This window comes from Haemorhous mexicanus, chromosome 6 (genome assembly GCF_027477595.1).
Source record: "Haemorhous mexicanus isolate bHaeMex1 chromosome 6, bHaeMex1.pri, whole genome shotgun sequence".
Taxonomy (NCBI): Eukaryota; Metazoa; Chordata; class Aves; order Passeriformes; family Fringillidae; genus Haemorhous; species Haemorhous mexicanus.
In genome coordinates, this window is record NC_082346.1 from 48540917 (window position 1) to 48556627 (window position 15711).

General features: G+C 39.9%; 1 protein-coding gene across 6 annotated transcripts in view; it reads right to left on the bottom strand.

The window, feature by feature from the left end:
* Positions 1 to 2147: 2147 nt before the first annotated feature.
* The window catches only part of FOXN3 (forkhead box N3), a 206285-nt gene continuing 192721 nt past the window's right edge, over positions 2148 to 15711 (bottom strand). For all 6 annotated transcript variants that reach the window (XM_059850127.1, XM_059850130.1, XM_059850128.1 and 3 more), the window contains one exon: positions 2148 to 9577. In XM_059850127.1, the coding sequence (XP_059706110.1) occupies positions 9028 to 9577 (550 nt within the window). In that variant the 3' untranslated portion in view covers positions 2148 to 9027. The remainder of the gene's footprint in view (positions 9578 to 15711) is intronic.

Below are 15711 nucleotides of genomic sequence, written 5' to 3' on the forward strand. Positions count from 1 at the left end.
CAGGAGCCCTGCCGTGCCATTCTGCCTAGGGACTGCTGAAGGGACAACGAGTAAGGGCTGGGAGGACAGAGGCAGCTGGCAGCCCCTACCAAGGGTGGGCACCTTAGCCATGGCCTTCTTCTGCCCACGCAGGCCCCGAGGGCTCTCCAAGAGCGCTGCCATGGCACCTGCCCCTCTGCGTTCTTCTGGGCCCGTTCAGCAGGCTGAACACCACCATGGCTCTGGTGCCGAGGGACCGAGGTGCTGCACTGGCCAGGGGAGATGAGCTTTCAGCACAAGGGTGGCAGCATCGCCCAGGGGCAGCTGGCCAGGGGTGGCTCACAGCTGGTTTTAGCCCACTGGAGGCTGAGGTCAGCAAAAAGGGAAGACCAAGCCAGTGGGTGCTACGGCTGCAGGCAGGCAGAGGGGCGGGGAGTGCTCCTCCTCGGATGTATTTTACAAAGGAACCAACACACAGAGGGCTGCTGGAGACCCACGTGAGATCAGAAGGGATCTGTGCGCTCCTGAGGAACCCACACCAGGGGAGGAATTCCTGGATTGGCTGCAGGCAGCGCATGCTGGAGCAGGGACAACCCTGAAGAAAGAGCAGCAGGAAGGCCTGCTACATACATCAGCTGGCCTGCCCGTGCTGCCCAAGGGCTTGCCAGAGGCATTTTGACAAATTGAGTACAATCCATGGTGCAAATAAGGGTGTTGAGTCTGGAGAGGAGGCAGGACAGGTGTTAATACAGTGTGTGACTGCTGAAATTGCAGTTGCACGGGAAGTTGGTAGCATAGCTGGCATTCAGCACATCTCTTACAGCATGCCCAAGCTAAATGGCTTAAGACCCTTTTGCAATGCTCTGTGCTGAAACAAGTCCACAGGCTCTTGGCAAGCTTGCTGGCTTGTACATAAAGGCTAAAACATGTTCTGTGGAGGCTTCAGGTCTCCTTGCTCCTCTACACACATCACTACGGATCCATCCGCTGGCTGCTACGTGATCCCTGCCTAACTGGTGGCAGATGGGAGGGGGAATCCATTAGAGGAAATGGTTCAGAGCACAGTTAAGAGGTTCTGCCTTCTCATCAGTCAACTCTCATCTTGTCTCCCTCCTTGGCCAAGTTTTTTCTCTCCTTGTTCAATTGCACAGCAGTGGGCACTGAGGATTGGTTACAAACAAACTTTTCCAGGCAATGCATGAAAGTAGCAATTGCCTGGACAGATATTGAGCTTGGGCACTTTTATGCACTTTTGTGTGTATCTCAGACATTTGCTTCTTCTGCTCCACTTTCTCCTGGGATGTTCACATCCATCTTGTCCCTCAGAAGCCTGGTGCAGTAGTCTCCCATACCAGCCACTCTGGATGGCATCAAGACAAGAGAGGGGGGACACTCTTAGGTCAGCTTCAGCAGCCATGCATTCTCATTACATGGCTGAGAAAACACCCTCTCTGCCTCAGCAGTGCTTCAAACCAGTTGTGAGAAAGTTTGATGGAAGAACTGAGGGGCTTTCTTTCTTCTCAGTCCTTTTCAAAATTAACCTATAGATACATAGGGCTGTTAACAGAACACTTTCAAAGACACGGGGTCTGAGGAATGCTGTGACTATTAAGACTGTACTATTCAGTTTATTTTTAACTGGAGAAAGCTATGAGACCCATTACAATTTTTTTGTACTCCTTATTATTCATTCTCTGAAGAGAATCCTTTTGCACTGTTTTCTTCAACTCTAGACTTAGGTGGAAGGATTAATGCACAGATTACAAAGGTATGTTTGTCAGGAAGTTATATATATGCCATTAGACATTTTATTACTGGATCTCTTGATTGTTGCTAACTAAGAAAAAAAACCCAACAACAACAAAAAAAACCCAACAAAAACCAAAACCCAAAAAAACCCCACCAATTCCCAATGAAATCAGCTTTGTTTCTGGGCTGCAAAACTGATGAAAAAGGAAGATCAGATTCTAACTTAACATCAGCTCAGTGTGTCTAGCCATTTGCAGGAAATTAACGTGAGCTGGTATCAACAGCAGTAAAGATCCAGGTAACATCCCACAAGGGCCAGAACTACTTAATAATGAAAGAATTAATTTGTTAAAAATTCCCAAACAACACAACGACTAATATATGAGCATATTCTGAAACTAATATTCACACAAATGCAATTGTTCAATTGATGCAACTCAGTAATTTTTATTGCAACTGGAAGACAATACATCACAGAAACTTTATGGTAGGTTTTGGGAAAGTGTTATTTACAATAATAATTGATGAAATAGTTTGTCTTTGGCAATATGATTACACATCAAGAAAATGTAAAATGCAAGTATGCCTCTAAATCAACAATTTCATATTTCCTAAAGATCAGCTGATTGCACTTGCCTTCGGACTGCTCATTTAGGTAAACACAAATACAACTTAACATCACTGTTCATTCCCCGTCACAGTTCGTATTTTAGTATTGATGAAATTGGCAGTTTCAGATGCCAAGTACAGGAAAAAAAATTGGCTTATCACTGTACTAAATTAACTTATTGGCCAGTTAAGGTCCTGTGACCCTTAAGCATTGATACTAAATCTCTTGGTCTTTTGATTGCTTTATCACTTTTTCTGTAAAACAAAATATTTCAGAAATTACAGATCAGAGTATAAAAAAATGTACAAGTTCATAATGCTTTTCATACACACACAAATCATTCCCCCCAACATTTTACATCATGGCAGTTTTAAGTAGTGAGTGTGAATGATGCAGGCATGGAACTGGTTATCAGATAACAGGTATGACTTTCAACTGCTGTCCCACACACATACTCAGGAAATGTACAATGCTCTAGTAACTTAAAAATGTACTCAAGTTCAATGTCATCCAAACAAAAAAAGAAGGTCTTGGGATTTCAGGCCAGAGTAAACAAATGAAAAAGATTCCCATTTTAGATTGTCAGCCATTCCAGAGTCCAGCATGTAGTTTTAGTATTCAGTAAAATCCCTTCTAGCACTAAAGGCCAGCACAATTGTCATTTATCCCTTAAACCCTCGGATGATGAGCTCCTGTAACTGCTGGCCTGATCCAAAGCCTCACGAAATCCACTGAAAATAAAAAAGTGAAACAAAACCCCCTCCCACTGATTGTGAAAGGATGTTGCATCAGGCTGATATTCCCCTCTTTGCAAAAGGAAATGTGATACAGTAGAAAACCCATTATATAGCTTCAGATAAATATACCTTGTTTTCAATGCTGAAACAAAACCCAAACTCCCCAAACCAGGAAAGGCTACTTATTAGAACTCAAAAGTGACCTTTAAATTATTTCTGGTTTTAAATGTATACCAGCAAAATACAGCACCATAGACACATTAGGTTGAGACTTTTTTTTTGGTCAGTGAAGCTAGTACTTGTTTGCTGAACTGTGGAAGAATTATAAGGTCATGTACATCATCAAAGATAAAGCAACCCAGCTGACAAGTCTCTGCTTAATTCAAGAATAACCAGTACTAAAAATAAAAATGCAAAAATAAAAATCCCTAATAAACCACCATCAATACTTTCTAAAGAAAAGGGGATTAACAGATGAATTTACAAGTGTATGCAGATTTATACAGAACACTGAATGTTGTGTGTAAATCCTTAGAAACTTCATCTCAAAACAGAAACACACAAAATGTATAGTTTGACTTACACATCCCATTTCAAAGGAAAAGAGACATCATTACAACTTGGTAACTGTGCTAATTGCAATATAAATCAAACAGAAATTCAGAGTTTGGCAGGTAACTAAGAGGGTTATCACTTAGGTTATATAGCAAAGTGTTGATGTATATTACATAGAGTAGTATAAATAATAAAAAAGTATTATTTAAATTAGATCACAGTGCTGCATTATGTGCATAACAGTGTTTGATATATTACTGGAGGGCTGTGAAGAACACTACTAAAACTTAACAGGTCAGACGGTCAACACTGATACTCTGTTACAATCAGGAGGATGTATGGTTCAAATGCTCTTTTGGTGGCAAAGTTAAGAAAATGTTTCAAAGTATTTCCTATAAAATATGCCAATGAGCTAGTCAGGCAGTAGTGATGCGCCTGAAAGAGCTGGGTTTGCATTCTCCAGGAAGTGAAGTAAATTGCATTGGAAATGCATTTTCTCAGTAGTTTTATTTTGATCCTGGAGGATGGGAGAGTAATGTTTTCAAAAATGCCTAGGGTTGGATTAAAGCAAAAACTGTAGTAACAATAGTGATAGTGAAATGGTAAAGGCTTCCAGGAGCACTTGGGTGTCTATAGCTCCACTAACTGCAAAGGAGACCAGACACCTTCAAGTTCTAGAAGACCTCAGATTGTGCATTCTCAGACCCACAGTGTGATTCTTGGTGTGTCCTGTGCAGGGCCAAGAGTCGGATGGGTCCCGTCCAACTCAACATATTTTATGATTCTATGATCTACATCTTTAGATGGATTGGGATGGGAGCCAAAATCTCAGTGAAAATAAATTACCAATACTAAGAAACCAGGACAAAGTGTTGTTTTGGTAATTTTATCCGTGGTGCCATTTGGCATACAATTTATGATTTCATTTTCTGCTAAAGTATGTCGACGTATCTCTACCTCACTCCAGTGAAGAATGCAGCCTCCAGCTTTTTTCTGTATCTTTTCCACAAGTAGACAGTAATTCAGCTGAACACTGGGAGCCAATGCATCTCCTTTGGCATTCCCTTCTCATTAAGGTAGGAGAGGAACCAGAAGATGAACCTCCATTGCTGGAGAGAACAGTCTCAGGACAGTTCTCTAGTCCTACAGGGCACACCTTCTCACTCCCACATTCAGCTTGTCAGCTGTAAAGCCCTGTGATCTTTGTAGAACTACTGCCAATTTTGCCAGGAGAAGATCAGAAGCAGACTGCTTTCAGAAACAGCTATGGGGTGATACATTTAAGCTGTTCAAGACCTGTGCTTGCATTTTTAAATGCAAGCAGAATCTGCACCAAAATGCAGTAGGACATCCAACTGCTTGCAGAATGCAAGCACGATCAGCAGATTTCACCTCCCTGGAGATGCTGGTGAAATCTGCTTATGGCATTAGCTCTGGCCTGCAAGAGCTTCTTGCTGCAAAAGGCATATTCCAAAGGAACTCGCCATGAAGTCCAGCAACCCTTACAATTCATGCCCATGTGAAACTCACCACTGAACACCTGCTGACCTCGCCCCCACCTGTCTTGGAGAAACGCTAATTTGGCAATACTTAGAGTGAGAAGAAGGGGAAGTTACAGATTTGACAACTTCTCACCCCAAAATGGCTTAGAAGGAAAGCAAACAAGCAAAACCACACCACCTCCTATCTGGCAAGTGAGAGAGTTTGTAATACAGTGCAATTACCATTATGTTTTGACATCATTCAGTTGAAGTAAAGACAACTCGATTAAAAGCTGACATTGTATTTCTTGGAAAACAAATCAATTTCAGTTCTTACACAAAAAAAGAGAACTTCTCTGATGGAGTAGTACCAGTTCTGACAAAGTTGTCATTGTCAGCCAGGCACAAATATGGTTTAAAAGGTGACTCCTAAATACCTTATACAATCCAAATTATGTACTTCTCATCAACAGTCAGAGTAAGCATCAATAAGGACAAGTTGTTTTTTAAAGACCAGAAATAATCCATTGATGGCAGCCCAAACTGCTAGTTCCTGAACATAACTTTGTAAAATCCTACCAAAGAATACCTTCCTAGCAGATCACACTAGGAGAAACAAATTTTATATGAAAATAGATGCTTGCCAACATTTTAGGTTTACCAGGAAGTATATAGAGAACTTGTTGAAGTCTTAGATAGGTGTTATACATATATATCTATATATATATCTGTATAAAGTTAACCTGCCTAATTAGATATTTATGCAAAATGACTGTTTTCTAAGATGAGTAATACTAGTGGTAATTATATATTTAGCCACCAAGAGTCCACATTAATGAATGGTACTTGTTTTTCAGCAGATACTGATCTCATTTGCACTGACACACTGCAATCAGAGAAGTTGCTCTGGAATTAGTGTTGTGGACAGATTCTGGCCACTGGCACACAAACACATTGTTTTTCCTGGAGGACAGAGATGTCTGAGCCATGGTTTGTATTTTCTGCCACTAGATTTTTCAGTGCTGTTTTTGGTAAATATTAAGCTGCTCCCGAGCTGATACAACTATGCATTAATGAGCAAAGGTGGTGGCAAAGTGATACTGTAGTATCTTCTATTTCAAATGACTCTCCCAAAAGTCTGTAAAAGATGAAGACCAAGTTCTCTTGTACAGGGTTGTGTGCTTCACCACCTACAGACTTTGGCTGTAGAGAGCATGGACCTGGGAAGAAGCAGATTATCCCAGTCTGATCAGACAAGGGAAATGTTATGGCTCATTCATCTCTGTGCTATGTGGTCAAGGGACTGACTGGTCCTTCCTGTTTTCCCCAACGTTATCTAAAGGGCTGCAGGCAGCCAACAGAAGGTACTCTCTATGTACTCCTGACTTAACTAATGCTGGGAATCAATGCTGCATGCATCGGCCCCTGCAGACTGAGAGGAACAAGGCTGTTTCTCACACTATCCATGGCTCTCTCCTTCCTTATCTCCTAAGCTGGCAGTTGTGCTGAGCTCTGGCAGCTATCAAGCTGCCTCTGGATCCCAGGACATGCTGGCTGAGATGGAGGAGAGGCACACTTTTGCTGTGCTGCCCTGTTCTTTACAAAATGCTTGTGAGGCACAGAACCAGGTCCAGACCAGCCTGTCCTTCAGTCCTTCCACCTCCTAACTGAGCACACATCACAGGCATCTCCAAATACAACTTTTAGCTCACTGCACTGAGTAGGAAGTCAAACCCTTTTCTAACTCACTCTTCAGAAACTAGATCCATCTTGGTGAAACTGCTGCCTGAAACAGCTGTTAGTGATAAATCTAAACCTATACTCTTTAAGAAACCAACCATTTTGTTCTCTTAAGTGGTTGGTTTCTGGAATTTTCTTTTTGCCTCTAGGATATTATAAGTGTAGAATTTTTCATGCCAAATGCAAGAATCCAGGTGAGAGAGACTGTTTTGTTTATTTCACAGCTTCTCTGTGCTGTAGTGATTTTCAGTCTCATAGTCATCCTTGCCAGAGTAGCACTGTACCTGAATCACACTCTCTGTAACACTGGTTTTTATTCGGACACCTCCATAAGGCTCTTAACTAACTTCAGTTTTTCATGGCAAATTAGCAAAGCTATTTTCTTGTCTACTTATTCCTGAATCAAATCAGAGAGTTTTCCTCAATTAACCTCCCATTATTTTCTTGATTCTGTCATACACACTCACTACTAAATTTGCCCTCAGATTATTGCGTCATGTTACACATGTACAGACGAAGAAAAGACACACTTTTACTTTATTCTTTTTTTTTTCTTTTTTTTAAACAGAAGTAGGGAGAGGGGGCTGAATGTGCAGACAAGGCAGTATAATTCAACCATCCAAGCCCTACCAGAGCATGAAGATTTTATTTTTTAATATTGCAGAGTAAGTTCCCCAACAGTCAGTGTTTGTCCCTGAAGAAGGTTAAACCTTAAACACCTGCTTCAAAAAAACCCCAACGACAACAAAAAAGAACCAAAACAAAAACAAAACAAAACAAAAAAATAAAACCCCCAAAAAACAAACTCTAAGCCTAAGGGCTTAAAAATTAGAGGCATAGCCTTTTTCTCTATTTTCTATATTTATATGAAAATAATTCATGCTTCATGCTAAATACATTATTTACCTTACAAGAACTTTGTCATCTTTGAATAAAAAAAATCGTTTGCTTTTTGTTTTCCCCCTTTCCCTAAAGAATCCATGCAATGTGGATCAAATTTCTTCTGCTGGCTATGCTGGTTGAATCTGGAAATTTGTTGTCATTTTTGCACAGACGAATCCTGACTGATGGTCACTGCACACTCACTTCTGAGGGCAGTGTAGGAGCTCTTTTGTTGAACTTCTGAATTTTACTGTTCACCAATATGCCTTCTTTCTATTTTAAAATACAGAATACTACTAATGGCAGGTTTTGTAGCTTTGTTTCCCCTGTTAGATCAAGGATGCGATCCACAGAAAAATATTCTGATGTACATTGTATCTACTGTAATTTCTTAGACTTGATTACTTTTCACTCAGGCAGTTTAGAAGACATAGTTTGTTTTTCCCTATTACTATTATTTTTTGCACGCAGTGCCAATCTTCAGGCTTATGGCTTTTTGAACATTCTTTCAATTTAATATAGAAGACAGAATTCAATGGTTAAAATTGCTACTAACAGTCACACCCCTCCTATTTCATTATTTCACTGAAACCCATTGCATACATAGTTTAAATTTCCTCAGACTTAGAGTTATCAGTCTTCACATTATGAGCCACATAAGATATGTGACACACTAGAAGTGCATTACTGCTAGCCCAGTTGCCACCAGTGGCTGTCTGAAGACTTGTGTGGCACAACATCTCCAAGTGCCACTAAACAGTTCTTGGTTGAGAAGTACGTGCCTCCTCTTTCCCACAAATCTCTTTATTCACATTCACTTCTAACCCAATTGTAAGGCCATTAAAAAAATTCTTAAGGGCCAGGCCTGAATGAATACTAAATTATGCACAGCTCTTCTACTATAAGAGGGATTTCCAAGTGCCCAATTTTACTCCCATCACATTAATGTTGATATCACTGCGTATTCAACCATGCATTTTTGACAAGCTGGAGAAAGCAATGGCGATTTTGGCTTTCTTTTTTTGTTAACTTTTTGTCTTCACGTAATGAAAAGCTTTTGTAAATTAGCTGAGTGTCAGTATGAGTTCTATGGCTTCAATCTCCTTTAAAAATAAAAATCTTAAGGGTCAAAAAAAAAAAAAAACCCCAAACAAAAAAACCCAAATAAACAGAACAAAAAGAAATAGAAGAAAAACAAAAAAGGAAAAAATTGCTGATATTGCCACAAATCATTAGAATTCACCTGACGTGCTGAAACAAAACTTTGTAAGTTCAAACAAATCATTGATTTGTTCTAATTTTTTGTGGTTTCCTTTTGCTCTTTCTGCCCCTTTGCCGTCCGATTGGTGATGTTGTTCAAACAGGATCGAATTCCTGCTAAATGCAGGAGTGATCCTGCTGCTTCTTTCATCTCCTCATCATCACTCTCAGGGGGCTTTTCTGTACGTCTCTTTTTAAGAGGCAGTGTGTCACTTGGTACTTTTTTCGCCTTCATTAAATGTTGCCTTTTCTTGTGCTGGGATGCATATCCACTGTCAGCTAAAGAATCCTTGGTCTCCTTCCGACTTTGCTTTTTGTCCTCCTCTTCTGTTTCGCTATGGCTCTCGTGGCTCTGGAAGCTAACTTCACTTCCTTCACTGCTGTCTTGGCTACCTTTAGTTGCAAATTCATACTGGTCATCAGCAGAGGAAGAGGAAACGGAGTCACTGGCAGGTGATGTGCTCCTGTGGTTGGAAGATTTGGCACTGCTGTAGTTGTGATCCTCCTTTGGGTCACCGCTAACAACTGGAGAGCCGCAGGACTGTTCGCTTTCCGTCCGCATCCGGCAGTTTGTTATTCCATTCCTGTAAAAACAAATCCAAGCAGTCTTAGCAGCCACAGAGATGTGATCCTGCTTCAAAGCAAAAGATGATAAAACCAACTGACAGATAAATTGAAATTACAATCTGAAATGATGACTATCCATGCAAGCTGGTTTCAAAGCCTAATTGCTCGTGGATTGGCCTTAACACACAAAATAAGCCAAAAGATGCAAAATAGCACAAGAGGCAGGAACAAGTAGGGGATGGCTACAAATAAATGACGTGTAACAGTATTGATTTAAATTTCAATTAATAGTTTACACTTTCAAAAATTAAAAAGAAAACTCCCCAACATTATTTTATCTACTGGGTAAGTAAACTGATAAGATGCATAAATAGCCCCTCATCTTTTGCATTTAAAGTGATACTACAAAAAACGTGGGGAAGAGACACTAGCTTTCTGGGGCAATTCCTCGCCTCCGCTGAAAGACACTTTACAGCTCTAATTCGAGCTTGCATTCCAGGGTTCACCTGGGAAGTAGCACAACTTCTATTTAGGACTCTTTGCAAGAGAAGGAACAACCAGGTCCAGTCACAGTTCTGATTCTGATCAGTCAATAAATAACCTTAAAAGCAATACAATCTTAAGCCACTAGCTGCCAAGAAAATATTAAAACGTGTTCAAAAACAAGCAGTTGAAAAAATAAATCTGGATTTGCTCTAGAAGCTGTCATTTTCTCCTTTGGTTTTATGGCACCCTGTGCAGTGGGAACTACTGCAGCATGATGTGTTTAAAAATGAACAGGGTTTATTTTTTTTTAGGAGTGAAAAGTATTAGAGCATTGCCACTGACTTTAAAAAACAGAATACAATGCTTACAATACTATTAAAGAAGGCACTGATTCTGTGCCATGCAAAACTCCTGCTGAAAAGGAGAAAATAAGGATGCTCCTCACTGAGTAAAGCCATCATCACTGCCACCTGCCAGTTTACCAGCCTTGAACCTCTCTGTCAGTTAAAAAAAATCCAACAAATAAGCAAGCTGTTTAAACTATCACTTGATAACCTGATTTAAACTTGCCATCTTTGTGTTACCATTGGAGTGCTTTTGCACACTTGGGGCAGTGTTGGATTAAACCTCTTTCTTAAAGGCACACATTGAACATGGATGTTTCTTAAGAGCAATGGCAAAGTGGCAAGTCCAGAGTATTACTGCTCTTCTACTTTAAAAAATGGGAAAGTACTTTAGATTTCAGGCAATGGACCTCATGTATGGTTTCCTTACACAAGAAACAGCAGACTATTACCCATTTCTGAAAGGTAAGGTTGAAAGGTGGGAAAAATAAGAGTGGTATGTAATTCCACAGTTCCTGTTCATTTAAATGGCCTTGTCTGCAAGAGCTCGCTGAGATAAGAAAGTCCCTTGCATTTATGGACCAGTGACAGGACAATGCTAGAAGGCAGCAAATTCATCAGTCATTCCAAATGTTATTTACAGTGCTTTCAAAGAAATGTAGAGAATAGAAGGTACACTTATTAGCAAAGAAAGCCTCTTGCCAACCTCTTTTGCTCAACAAAATTACTTTTGCCTAGCTTTCTGAGTAGATGTATGATCCATAAATTCCATATAGAACCCAGAAGGAATACACAAAGCTCCTTCAATTATTAATAACTAAGTGCAATGTCATTCATGATTGTATAGCAAGCCAGCTGCATTTACTCTGTGATGGCTTGCAACTGCAGGGGTTGTCATTAGAGGATGCCAAATGCTTAGAATAAGAAATCATCCATACTAAGCTAGTTATAAGGTGAATTTATAACCAACTCCTTAAGATCAGCCATTACAAGGAAGCATGTGATGCATTTTAAGTGACAGATTCTTCATTTTTAGGGTAAATTTACATTTAAAGATGTTAAAAATTATCATAAATTAGCATAAAATTAAACTTACTTGATTTTACAAGGCAGCTAAAAGTCAGAGCAATATGGCTTACTAAAAATCACACGCTAGTAATTTTCCATTAAAAAATAACAATCAATTCTTGCTCCAAGGAAACAAATACAGGACAGAATAGGTGGGAACTCAAATGAAATTCCTACTGACTGCAAGTGAACAAGGCTTCTAATGGATGTGATTTGAACCAAGACACCCATTTTTATGCTATTTAGATCTATTCTTGTGAGTTTGTACCAAGAGACTGTCAGTGAAAGGAAAGCCACAGCTCCATCGAGCAGCACAGCAACCACGTGCCAAAGAGGCATCCCTGATTTACCCTGCTCTTGAGTCTCTAGTGTTGCCTTTTATGTAAAGGGGCTATCATTTGGATTCAAAAGCTCTGCCCATGGGACTTACTCCAGATCCCAATTCCTCCAAATCAGCATAAAAATAGAATGAAATGCCCAGGGAGTAGAGAGGGATGTCCCAGGGGAGGGGATACTGTGAGGTTGGCATCCCACAGTGAGTGCAAGCAGAGATGCTGGTAAAGAAAAACAGAAGTTTACAAAGAGCTGCAAAAAAAGAATTGCTTAAAAAAGAAAAAAAAAGGGAGAAAAGAAAATACCAATACACTTCAGAAGAAAGTGGAACTGGTCAGGAAATGGATAGCATTTGTATCTCAGAAAAATCTTTGAGTTTCACTTACATTTTGAAAGATTTCCAACCAGTTCTGCTTGAGGAAATACAAAAGGAAGAGAAAGCAGGTCAAGGAGAGAATTAGCAAAGGATATTTGCAGAAAAGTAAAAAGTTATACAGGCAGAATGCTTTAGGATATTCATAACATCAAAAGTCATGTATCCTGAAAGTAAATCTGATCTGTATCTTAATATGCAATAGCTCAAACATTAGATAAATTACTTGTAACTGATATTAGTAGATTAGTAAGAGCTGAATGAACTAATATCTAAACAATTAATATTCCACACATGCTTCTGAGACATTCTCAAGTTCTACACTGCTCTTAGACAATCATATATTCACTATGAAATGAATTTGTGATTTATGTAGTTCAATCTAGACCATTAGTGGACAGAACTCTCCTGGGTTTCAGGACACAGATTTTGGCTAGCTCCATCTATTTTTGCTCACAGTTCTAATTGTAACTCTCACTTTGTTTTCCCCTTTTTTGTTCAGAACTTCATTTCAAAATTTCCAGAAACTGACATATTTTCATGTTTTAAAGTAGTGGCTTGCTCCTTCAGGAAAGTTGATGGGACAGTCTCTAGAGCTTTTCATCCTACTGACATGGACTATCTTATTTGCTTGAGGGATCTCAGCCTAAAGCAATGTGCACAGATTCTTTTTAGAATATTTCCATTTGTTTGTAGCACAATGACACAATCCTCAAGCAGTGCAGATGGAAGTTTGGACTTCTGAAAGTCTGACTTCATTCCCATTGTTAATGGATATGAATTCTTCTACCAATGTCATCAGAAGCCAGACAGGACTCATGGCAGCTGGGTCTCAAGTTAGAGGAAATAATGTCCTTTGCATAGTGTTAGTGCCTCTGCCTTTCAGAGAGGCCTTCCTCAGGAGGAGACAAAAGTGAGTCTGTCATTTTACCAAGTACAGGCATATCTTCCTTAAATTTCTCTGCTAGCTTGAAAGAAAGATAGGTAATCACATTCTGTTTGCAAAATGGCAAAGGTTTTGCTGAAAAAAACTTACTGCATTTCACACTGGAGACAGGTATATTCCTTTGATGAACAAAGAAAACCTATGTGGAGTTTAAATATCACCTTAATCTACCTCTGATCCTTCTGGATGACAGATACTGTGTACCCACAGATGACAGTTTTTAGATGTAACTGGAAGCACACAGTTAGAAGACACAACAAAAACAGTAAAGGTAAGCTGGGTTTGTAGATTTTGACATGTTCCAGGTTCGCAAAAAAAAAGAAAAAAAACCTACTTTTTTTATTTCAAAGGGAAATTCAGAACAGCCAGAACTTTTGGCTACAGCTAGTTGAGCTGCTTCTTAAAACCACTACAGACTAGCAGACAGAAGGATGAGCAAGCATATGAAATGTAAGTGGTGCTCACTTGCTCTACAATGAGATTCTGTCAGGGGTTACTGAGTTAAAAGTCAACAGTGAGCTGCTCACAATAGTGACAGAAGCTCTTACAAAGGTACTTCAGAGAAAAATTGTATGCAAAGGACCACAGTAAATACACTTCATGAACTGCCAGCAGTATCAGCAGCAGATCTGAAATTAAACCAAATGGAGCCCCGTGCATTTTGCAAAGAAAGAATAATCAAGCCAGTCAGCATTACTGTCCTTTAGTTACTAAAGGATTCCTTTGGCTCCCGAGGATAACTCATCCTGCCCGTTACAGGTGGGGAGGGGAATGCAATGCAGGTGGGATGATCTGGGGTTTGTTAATCTGATCACACCAGTGGTAAGCACTACAAAGATACAATTAAGAGTTTATGAAAGGAAATACCTACCAATTCCTTTATCTAAGCAACAATAGTAATTCACAGATAATGTAAGTGAATGATAATAATTCTACTTATGCTTTGGCATCTACTCTGCACATGCAATGTTTGTTTTATTTATTCACTGCTTGAATGGCTGCTTCAAGGGAGGAAAATAGAAGCAAAAATAAAGCCAGCATGAGAAATAAAGTCACAATAATAAAAGCTATGCCCAAGGAATAATCTAGTAATTGCTCTATAATTTTGAAGTGCAAATAATCCTAAATAACCATTTTCCATCTTCAGATAAGGTTAAGCACAGAAGCCGCTCTTGTCATGCCCCAGTGATCAGGAGCTGCATAAGGAATTGTGGCATTAATAGCAGAAGAACAGGTATTTTCACATCTACTCAAGATGAAGTAGGTAAAGTTTGTTAGTGTTGCACTCTGGTACCCCAAAATGCAACACTAACAAACCTTACCTACTTTTTGTTGTCTTTCAGCTTGTTTGAAAGATGAGGGATGCACAACACAACTGCTCCCAACTCAATCCACCCCTCAGGAGTGATCAGCTCCACCCTGCCAACTCTCCCAGTTTATGCTCTATGGTATGGAATATCCCTTTGGCCAGTTCAGGTCACCTGCCCTGCCCCAGCTCCCTTCTTGTGCACCGGCTCACTGGCGGAGCATGGGAAACTGAAAAGTCCTTGACTTGGGACAAGTTCTGCTCAGTAAGTAAACCATTAGCAGATTATCAACATTATTCTCCTACTAAAGCCAACACACAGTTCTGTACTGGCTACTAGGAAGAAAATGAACTCCACGCAAGCCAAAACCAGGACAGAGAAGAAGCTGGTGAAGAAGAATTGGATAAAGTGGGGAAAAACCCACGTGATTTCCCATTAATTTTTATTTTTAACCTGCAGTAATTTAAAACCCAAGGTATTTCTAACAAACAGTACCAAAAGTAATCTAACCTATTACCTAGGCATATGTAGCATATAAGTAAATATTATTAAAAAAATTACCAAGGATATTTTGTAAAACATCTTCTGCAAAATAACCTGAACCAAATTACAAGGCCTATGCTAAACAGCTGGTAAGATTCTCTGTGGGGTGAATTTCCATCAACCTCACCTCAGTGGATCTGTCCACATTAGGCATATGAGAGGCTTAGGCTCAGTAGTTCTACTGCACAGCAGCAGGATTTGGACACAGTCATAAATCACACACACACTATGGGTAACTGCAGAAAATGACAAATATCATGGTGAAGTTGACGTTACACAATCTCAAATGTTAGATCAACTTCCAAGCTTGTGCTCTTCCCAAGTGTTGATGTAACAGGTCATACCTGACTCCTGTGGAAGGTGATTACATATGGTAAAAGCTTGCCAAGACATGTGCTTGCCAAGACATGTGAATGTCATATGCACTGGCCACTTTGACACAGACCATCCCTACCAAAGCAACCCAGAAGTCCTCCTAGGAAAACATTTAAAAGGTATTTTCCAATGGATGATGATGGGAAGAGCAAGAGCTCACTTTCCCAACCAAATCCTTGCTGTATGTAAGGAACTACTGGCTCTGTCAGTCACTATCCTCTACATATCCAGACTGCCACTGCATTTGCTTTTAGATTCTCTCAGGGAGCTATATAGGGAAATGGTCTGCCAAAAATATCCCCAAAATACGATGGATCTCATGCTAGAGACATGCTACACGCTGTGCAGCTTTGAAGCGTTATTTTTCCCTGCTGTT